Genomic DNA, 9,333 nt, shown 5'->3' on the forward strand with positions numbered 1-9,333 from the left:
TGCTTTTTCATTTTAAGAACGTGGCTGCATGACTCATAAATAAAATTAGTAATCAATCATCCTATTTGCATTTGCATTTTCTTCCTCAAGACTGCACATGTTATGCCATAATCAAAAACGAAACAGAGCGGACATTGCATTTTCGTTTTCGTGTTCTGCCCGCAAAGAACTGCCCATAATTCGAAAACGAAAATGCATTCTGAGCGGCGCAGCAGAGTGACGTCAGTAGCCTCTCTTCTTCAGCTCCCTGATGACCGAGCTACCCCTCTTGTTCGGTAGGGGGCGGTGTGCACATACGCATTGCATTACATGGCAAAATTTGCCGGGAAATTGATTGAATTGCCGGGTCTTTAGAGGACGCATCACAGATCATGGCGCTCCCTCAAATTGTGCAGACACTGAGTGAATTAGCTGAGCTGGTAGAAACCAATAATATCTCTGAGTCTGATGCCCGTGACCGAGGAGAACAAGTCACAGAGAGCTTGGCTGCATACTCTGCCGTCACAGACGTCCATATTAATGAGGTTGCCATAGTAAACCTCTCTTCAGTCCTGGAACGGTTGGATGCTGTGGAGCCTCGAATGGGACGGGGACGACCAACCATCCACATCCCGTTCGAGTCCATAGAAAACTATTTATTAAATGGTTTAAAAATAAAGGACATAGCGGAGCTGTTCGGCGTAGGCCACCAGACCATCCGTCGGAGGATGCAAAGCAACGGATTGAGGTAACAGACTCCTTATTACTATTATTTGTAAAGGGACCGTGTTCACAACTAAGTATAGGCTATTTGTTGCCATTTGATGCTTTGTGCCAATAAAATAAATAAAAAAACATATTTCTTACTCTTGCCCAGATAATTCTCAGAAATTGTTTTTTTGTTTGTTTAGAATGTCAGACATGTATTCTGCACTGAGTGAAGAAGAGCTGGATGCAGTCATTGCAGAAATCCACCAAAGTCACCCGAACACAGGATACAGGATGATGAAGTAATTCCTTCATGCCAGGGGACTGCTAGTGCAAAGTAAGTTTAATATGAAGTTTATCCCCATATGAATGCATTAAGTCCTCTGTAAGCTCAATCAGTGCACATTCTCTCAGTTTGACCTATGTTATAATAATAATAATTGGGGAGTCAGGTGGCTGAGCGGTTAGGGAATCAGGATAGTAATCAGAAGGTCGCTGGTTTAATTCCCGGCCGTGCCAAATTACGTTGTGTCCTTGGGCAAGGCACTTCACCCTACTTTCCTCGAGTGGAATGTCCCTGTAGGTACTGTAAGTCGCTCTGGGTAAGAGCGTCTGCTAAATTACCAAATGTAAATGTAATATAAGAAACTTTATTTATATAACTTTTCTAACAAAAATGTAGATAAAAGTGCTTTATATAACAAAGATGATTCAAAGATAATAACATGATTATTAAAATAAGAAAATACAATAAAAATATAATTATTTAAATGAAATAGCCAATTTAATAAATTAAATCTTACCTTCATTAGCATTACCTGTGCTGTGCTAAAACAGATTTTTGAAGTGCTGTTAATATTTCATGTAATTTGTCTTTGAAATTTAACGTTTGCTATTGTTGTTGTAGTTACAAGAGTACGTGACTCCTTAAAAAGAGTAGACCCAATTGGGAATGAGGTGCGGGCCATGGCCAATCGGACGCTAAGACGGAGGCAATACTCTGTTCCTTCACCAAATGCAATGTGGCACATAGATGGAAACCACAAATTAATACGGTACATGCTTAAACATACAATATATTGAGTTTGTTCACCCGCTCCACAACTTTTCTTTGTTGTACCCTACCATTCTTTGTGTCAAATAAGCTGTGTATGAACCTTTTTCAAATGGCTATCTGATACTGTGGTACAGCCTTTCACAATACCTTATATATTTTAGAAATGTTTTTTCTTCTTTTCTTTCTTTTCTTTTACCAACAGCTGGAGATTTGTTGTTCATGGTGGAATAGATGGCTTCAGCCGTTTAATTGTGTATCTGTCTGCTGCAACGAACAATCGGGCATCTACGGTGATGGAGAGCTTCATTGGTGGCATCAACACATTTGGTTTGCCATCACGTGTGCGCTCTGACAAAGGTGGTGAGAACATTGAGGTTGCCCAATTCATGGTGGAACACAGAGGAGAGAACCGTAACTCTCACATTACTGGAAGAAGTGTCCATAACCAGCGGTAAGTTTTCAATAGCACTGTATTATGAGAAAACCATTTCAGGAGAATATATTGGTACTAACAATAGTTATAGGGAAACCTATAAAGGGTTTTTATGTTATTGTTTAAATATTTATTGAAAGACTTGGAGTATTTAAAATTCAAAGCAAAAACTTTTTTTCATTTTGTTTCACTTGCCCTTCCAGGATAGAACGCCTATGGAGAGATGTGTACATCCAAGTCCTGGACCCATTCCATGTTCTCTTTCGAAACCTGGAAAGAGAAGGAATGTTGAATCCTGATGATGAGAGTCATCTTTTTGCACTCCACTGGGCTTTTCTGCCTCAACTACAGAGGCAACTGGCCTTCTTCATGGATGCTTGGAACAGTCATAGCCTGAGAACAGCAGGTAGCCAGTCTCCCTACCAACTTTGGACATCATTCAGAAACCTTGAGGATCCTGATGAGGTATGTTAAAATGATTGAGTGTATCATATTAGGAGCCATCATTTCAATTAAACATTAAAAAAATAAAAATTATGTGGCTACATTTATTTAAAAAATTAATATGTAAAGGAGTCATCACCTTAAAATCAAAATTTTCCTTGTTAAAACATGTATATTATAGTTGGACCTCAGTTGAAACTTGACTGAACATTTGGAGTTTGAAATGTTTGTTTTTGCATGCATACATACATACAACAAGAAAATTAATTTGTGAAAGCCAGGGGGACAGCAGCAGACCTGGTCCAGCTCTGCCCTTTCTCAATCAACGTGCACCTCATTACCATTACTACAATGAGCATCCAGACCAGTCAAAATCTCATGTGCAATCATTTTGAGACAATTACAGAGACAGGATATGTTAAAACATCAGGGGATGACTCCTTTAAGCTTAGGAGAACTGATTGCATAACTCAACATTTTTTAAACTGTAATTGTAAGTCTTGAAGTGAAACATTTTAAGATGCCATAGGTTTTGTATTGTGTTGTATCCAAACAAAGCCTCAGTTTTCTGAAACAGTTACAAAGTTTATGAAATGTTTAATAATCTTAAAATTCCAATAGTTTTTTATTTGTGTTTAGGTGGAGGCAGACTATGGTATTGATTGGGATGGACCGTACGGCTTTGATGACCTTGAAGGTCAAAGGGAACAAGTTGAAGTACCTCAAGTGCAGCTGCAGCGACACCTGACCGAAGAGGACATGGCTAGCTTACCTGACCCCAATGTTCCCTTCTTGGATGCACTGGACATCTACACAGCCACACTACAGCAGTTGATGCAGTGACAGTCTCAGTCTCCCCTTCTCCTATCCATAACTACAACCACTACTGATATGGCAAGAATCAAACCCAGCATTATTAAATACCGGCAACAGCATTACAGTCAATGAAGTTCACATGTAAAGGTTATAGTGCATTTTTAAGGTGCATTTTGGAAGCAAGAAGCACAAATTTTTTTTTCTTCTTTTTGAAGTTGTCTTTATTCCACAACCTTAAACATTTGTCAATAAAATATCACACTCCTTAACTGTATGATATTAAAATGTAAACATTATTAAACGGTTTAAGGAGATAGTTCCATATGGAGGTACTTCTGTATGATTGATTATACAAATGTATTCAACATGAGCATAGAACTATCTTTTTACAAACTGTGGAAAAATAAAGAGAAGCATCACTAAAATTTACAAACACTACAAACCAGGCATGGAAATGTAGGAGTTAGGCTTCTCTTACTGCCTACCTCTGCTTTTAAAGACAGTTTCTCAGATCAGTCCAAACCCGAACTCTGTAGATCTCATAGATGCTTCCAGGTTTTCTTCCAATGCCTGGTAACTTTGGCACTTCAGTGGGAGTTTCAGCGTTGTGAGGCAGGTTGAGGCAACTGGCAGAGTAATTTCCGGAGATACTTCAACATAAAGGTGCTGGGGAGGTATACTCCAACCTGTCCAAAACTTCAGGAGTAGTTGTAGTTCCTGAGAAGACCCTACAAAGACAGTCATACCTTTTTGAAGTTTACCCAAACATCATTAGTCACTGCTTCACTGTAAAGTGATAAAAAAGTGTACTTTCTATAGTAAAATAAAACATGGTTTACAAAATCTGATTTTTCACCAACATGTTTCCATAAATATGGACTCAATGTGAATAATTAGCAACAGCTCTAGGATATTAACAGTGTTCCGAATCCGATCTGTTTCAACATGTATAGTCTGACCTTTTTCAATGTAGTCTCTCAAAAAGCCTGTGACCAGGCATGTCCCCTCCACGTTTCTGTGGTCATCCTCATCCTCACTATCTGGCATTGGCCAGATGATCCTTTTCAAGATGGTCTAAGAAGTAAAAACATTTTCAAAGACTATCAATTAAAGGGTACATCAACAGAGTAGAGCTACTTTGCAAATATCACATTTAGAAAAGTACAGGTAGAAAAGGCAACCTTAATTGTATATAAAAATGGAGGCTTGTTATCTGAATGATATAACTCCAAAATGTTATGTTATATCTTATTCGTTTCATAATTACAATGACAATAACCATATTGATATGTATGTAAACAGTCAGCAGCTTCTTATGAGAAGCTAATTACCTGTGAGTCCATCACTTTTTCTGCTGATCTTGCGAAAAGGACCTCTGCTAGGGCCGGACGCTCTTTAATCATAGTGACAACACCGCTGTCTTTCAGCCCCCTACGGAGCTGCTTCATTTGTGTTCTTCTCCGTTCAACTACCTACAAAAATAAATTATCAATAAGTTTAAGTATAATTTGATAGTTATTGGTGAAAAAAAGACATTATGACACTAGTGAATCTGTTTGTTTTACAACATACTTGGCATAATTATTTTTGGTTGGACTACTATTAATGTTTTTTACCCAATAAAAAGTTAAAGAAATGCAAGCATGTTAAACCAAGCCAAGAAGGTAGCCTAACTAATGGGGGAATTTTGTATATGCTATATGTGTGTGTGAGTTTGTGTAAGTGTGCGTGTACTCTGTATTTATAAGTGCTTGTATATATATATATATATATATATATATGGGGATATTTCAGTTATAATGATAATAACAGCAGCAAAGAAATAAATAAAAATAACAGAAATAATAGAAAAAAAGGGAAAAATAACTTAATTTCATTTATAATTATTAATATACCGCATGCTGTAGGATTTTCTGTGCCAACCACCTCCTGTTGTTATTATTGACGGGAGGAAGATCCCAGCTGAAGGCCAAGTTGTTCACCTCGCATCGTTCCTGTGGGGTCAGTTCTCTCTGACTATCAAGCTGCAATTAATAAAGTAAAGCAATGGTATATCACTTTTATGGTCTATGCTATGTTAAATACGAAGTAAACATATTTGCATGATAGCATAGGAATAATCAATTCAAGTGAATAAAAACAAAATTGTCATGACAATAAAACAACTTCAAGTGACACTTACTACAGACACTACATCAACAACATCTGTATCAGGGCAGTCAGCAACCTCAGGTGCCACAAAATTCTTGTTACTTCCAACAATTAGCTGCAACATTGCTGGAGTCCAGTGAATCGAGGACCTCCATGAATAAAAGAATGTCCTATGGCACGTCCAGCTACTCGGAAAAGGTCTCCATCTATCAGGGCTTTGGAAGTGGATGGGACCTTGTGATCGCCTGTCCCATTGAACAGAAGAGTTCTGGTAGTGTTCTCTGAGAGTAAAAAAAAAATAAAAGCTGATTTCTGGTGAGACAGTAGCATGAGGTTTTTCAATCGCAGTTCAAGGAAATATCTAGCTCTGATAATGATTTACAGTGTCACACAAACAGATTATGGTGAGTCAAAATACCAGACATGAGAGAAGACAATTTTCGGTTAAAGAATACACACAATACGCCCTCAGATGTCATTTGAGATCAATTTTGGTGACCAACCTTTCCAAATCCAAAAAGGGCTTTAGGTCCACCTAGTCAGAGCCAATTAATCAAACCCCACTACTTCTGTTTGAGTTTGTTTGAAATTGTATATTTTTTTTTTACAAACAAAACATTACAATAAACTGTTAAACTCACCAAAGTCAAGGTCGAAACCAAACTGGATTTTTTCCATCACCATCGACAGAAAGTGCCGTTTTACACCATCTCCAATAGCTGCATCACCTGAAATACAAGGAGTTACTCTGTAGACTTAATAGGGATGTGTAAGGGTCAATTTCAATAGATTATTATTCCCGGCTCAACTACTTCCTGAAGGTGTGCCTGATCATGGTTATTGTGACTGCTGCGGAAAGGCACATTTGGATTAATCAATTTGGCATGTAATGTAAGACAGGAAATAAAGGAGCTGTTTAAATCTAAGGAAGTAGTGGAGCAGGGCATAAAGCCTATTCAGCTAGTTAAAAGATTTACTTCATTTTTAAGTTGTAATCACTGTTCGTATTTCAAATTTTGCAGTAAAACACATTTAATGAAAGATACCTACCAGTCAGTATAACAGAAAATGGGCTTGCCCAGTCAATTCCTGTTTTTTTGTAGAAAGTTAAAATCTCCCTTTCACGATCTTCCTCAGTGGATCCGAGATCAATCCTGGCAACCAACCTGGCTTGAGTTCAGCATTGTTGAGCAAGTGACGTCGAAACATGTTGGCTGCCTCGTAAACATCAGGCTCTGTTGTCCACTCTGAAAATCAATTAATTATAAGAGAAGAAAAAAAGGTGATTTTAGACTTTTTAGGACAGCAGCTAAAAGTTTCTTCTATTTTGTAAGGACAACATTAATATCAGTACTTTTATTCATTAACTGTATATGGTTATAAACAATAAGACAGTTGTACCTTCAGAGCTGCTACTTAGATTTTCTTCAAGTGGATTTTGGTTGCTTGATGAGCTAGCAGGAGCTGAGGTTCCTGTCTTGGTCTCTTCTGAGCTTCCTGACGGGGTATTCTCAAGGGTTTCTTCAGCAGTTGAATCTGATTTATTTTTTCTAGGAATGATAGCAGGAAATTGTTAATACACCGAAGAAATCTAAAACATAAATAACAGTTCAGTGCGTGAGACACTGTAGGGCTGTTTTGGCAGCCCCTTTGTCACTGGTCACCCAGACACTCGTCTGGGACAGTTGTTGATTTGCATGAATGCTAAAATGACAATCACACCTTGATGACACACCTCTGGAGAGGTGGTCTCAACAGTTGAAGAGGAAGGTGGACAGAGGAAGACTCTGAAATTATCATTAAAAGTTGTGTTCTTGAAAATAAGGTTCTAAACAGCTTTAAATGTCATGTTTGATATGCTTTTGTTTCTTATTTTGTGTGTTACATTCTAGTAATAATTTTAACACTGTAACATGTACATGTACAGGGTTTACAGAGTTTATGCCTGCAGCAGACCAACATATGTTTAACATATTCCCTTGTCTTGCAAGGGCACCACTTGGTCTACTGCAGTCTTGATTAATGATCCAATTTGAATTTGTATGCGTTCGACAACTTTTCTGTCACATGACCGGTGTCCCCATTTTAGTCAGGTTTGGGTGTATATAGGAAGAAGTTTTTACCAATCACTTCGAGTTCTGTTTACGATACAGCTTCGGTGCGTTAGGCGCCTAGTCCTCATTGTGAATACCTTTGTTAACCATTGCTCTGAAGGTATGTTTTGTACTTGATGATATTTCATTATCATTGTATTGATTATCTTGCTATTTAGATAATAAACTATTAATGTGTGCATTTTAAAGTTACTTGTTCTCCTTGAAACGTATCTATCAAGCTACGGCGGTGAAAACTTTGATCTAGTCTGGTTGATGCGGCTAACTGATTATAAACATAGACTTTTGGAGTAGGTTTTAACTTAAGGCCTCTGAGTCACTTACAGTGGATCTCCACGCTCCGAAGGAATTTACCGGAGCCTCTGAGTGATCGATTACATATCCTACTAGGTCTACTATGGTTAAAATCCATATTATAGTAGAGATAAACGACTGTTTAGTGAACACGCATACTTTAGGGTCGGTGCTCTGATCAAGCAGACGATTTTTACCTACGTCAGAGTTTCATGTCATTAACTGTTTAGCGCTCAAGGTTACGGGTAACGCACTTGTGCACATTGTCAAAAATTGGAGTCAGATATTAACCAGTCAATTATCTCCCTGAGAATCTAACCAAAGGTGACTTGTGGTTCCCAAGCCAGGGACAAACACCAAGCGCGTCTCTGGCCTTTCGATTCACAGCCTACACACTAATAAAATAACAAAACAACCATTTTTGTGTCAACTGATGTTTTAGGAAAATTAAATGTTGTAGGACTTCACAATTTACACCATGTAGATTCATGTTTAAACAAGAAATATCTCTCACTTCTCACAACAGTCAATGTGGACTTGAATCTCAGAGAAGCTAAATATCTCTGCACAGTAGACGCATTCCACCATTGGTCCAGTTGTTTGAGGAGTGAGGGTCACACTGGGAAGATCCTAGCATAAATGAGACAATAGTAACATAAATATGCATCACGCAATCAAACATCTTTCTTTACATTAGAGCTTGGTGGATTTTGTACAGACATATTTCAGTTGTGAGGGTTACTGGCTGCGGATTTCCTTGCCAATATTCTATCATTCTCCAGAGAATCAAATACTACATACTACTAAAAATACATAATACTACCTGCAGGTCAATATCTTTTTGGAGTGGCCTTATGTAAATCACAGCTGCCCCCACTCCAAGTTCTTTGTTGCACAGGCCCTCTGGAGTATACCCATTATGTGGGCAAGGAATGATTTCCAGGACCTTGTAGAGCCCCAGCTCCGTAGGAGTTGAAACCCACCACAGTGCTTTAGTTGTGGAAAGTTCAATTCTAGGTGATTGGAAAAGTCAGATGCACCACGGTATTTATCTGAGAAAAAAAAAAGTATTATAAACAGTTTGGGGGTAAAATGTAAACATTTGAGCTTTATTACAACATCATGGTGCCTTAAAATTAGCTAGCTGACCAATCTTTGACATTTTAAGTATCACAGCTGAGGCATTGGTCTTACTGACTGACTAGTTCATTTTGTGTTAATTTAGTTTACTTTGTTTCAAGCACATGGCACATTACAGACAGAAGGCAATATACATGCGTTTTGTTGTCCTTTTGTGTCCAGTTCAGTAGGTCTGTTTTGTCTTTTCTTGGGCAGTT

At 38.1% G+C, this 9,333-nt stretch overlaps 2 protein-coding genes across 2 annotated transcripts; one reads left to right on the forward strand and one right to left on the reverse strand.

The window, feature by feature from the left end:
* The first annotated feature begins 791 nt into the window (after positions 1-791).
* Positions 792-3,556, forward strand: LOC146273600 (uncharacterized). The gene is made up of 5 exons (XM_084706234.1): positions 792-1,024; positions 1,595-1,742; positions 1,947-2,195; positions 2,381-2,642; positions 3,261-3,556. Exons 2-5 carry the CDS (start codon positions 1,654-1,656, stop codon positions 3,462-3,464), a joined length of 804 nt encoding a protein of 267 aa, XP_084562360.1. The 5' UTR covers positions 792-1,024; positions 1,595-1,653; the 3' UTR covers positions 3,465-3,556.
* A 188-nt stretch (positions 3,557-3,744) lies between these two features.
* LOC146273601 (uncharacterized) lies at positions 3,745-7,523 on the reverse strand. The gene is made up of 9 exons (XM_084704025.1): positions 6,990-7,523; positions 6,639-6,835; positions 6,230-6,316; positions 5,711-5,869; positions 5,620-5,627; positions 5,333-5,461; positions 4,769-4,909; positions 4,397-4,511; positions 3,745-4,165 (listed from the first exon to the last, which is right to left on the reverse strand). Exons 3-9 carry the CDS (start codon positions 6,270-6,272, stop codon positions 3,945-3,947), a joined length of 816 nt encoding a protein of 271 aa, XP_084560151.1. The 5' UTR covers positions 6,273-6,316; positions 6,639-6,835; positions 6,990-7,523; the 3' UTR covers positions 3,745-3,944.
* Between the last annotated feature and the right edge of the window lie 1,810 nt (positions 7,524-9,333).

The sequence above is a fragment of the Hypomesus nipponensis genome, chromosome 9, assembly GCF_054491055.1.
Source record: "Hypomesus nipponensis isolate SF chromosome 9, ASM5449105v1, whole genome shotgun sequence".
NCBI lineage: Eukaryota > Metazoa > Chordata > Actinopteri > Osmeriformes > Osmeridae > Hypomesus > Hypomesus nipponensis.

What these genes read in the sequence shown, in the direction of transcription:
- LOC146273601 (XM_084704025.1), bottom strand. Translation starts at nt 6,272, where the DNA reads ATGGTGATGGAAAAAATCCAGTTTGGTTTCGACCTTGACTTTG. An exon ending in AAAAAGTGATGGACTCACAG is followed by an intron (nt 4,512 to 4,768) that starts GTAATTAGCTTC and finishes TTTACTTCTTAG; the next exon opens with ACCATCTTGAAAAGGATCAT. An exon ending in GAGAGACTACATTGAAAAAG is followed by an intron (nt 4,166 to 4,396) that starts GTCAGACTATAC and finishes CTGTCTTTGTAG; the next exon opens with GGTCTTCTCAGGAACTACAA.
- LOC146273600 (XM_084706234.1), top strand. Translation starts at nt 1,654, where the DNA reads ATGGCCAATCGGACGCTAAGACGGAGGCAATACTCTGTTCCTTCACCA. An exon ending in GGAAACCACAAATTAATACG is followed by an intron (nt 1,743 to 1,946) that starts GTACATGCTTAA and finishes TTTTACCAACAG; the next exon opens with CTGGAGATTTGTTGTTCATG. An exon ending in ACCTTGAGGATCCTGATGAG is followed by an intron (nt 2,643 to 3,260) that starts GTATGTTAAAAT and finishes ATTTGTGTTTAG; the next exon opens with GTGGAGGCAGACTATGGTAT.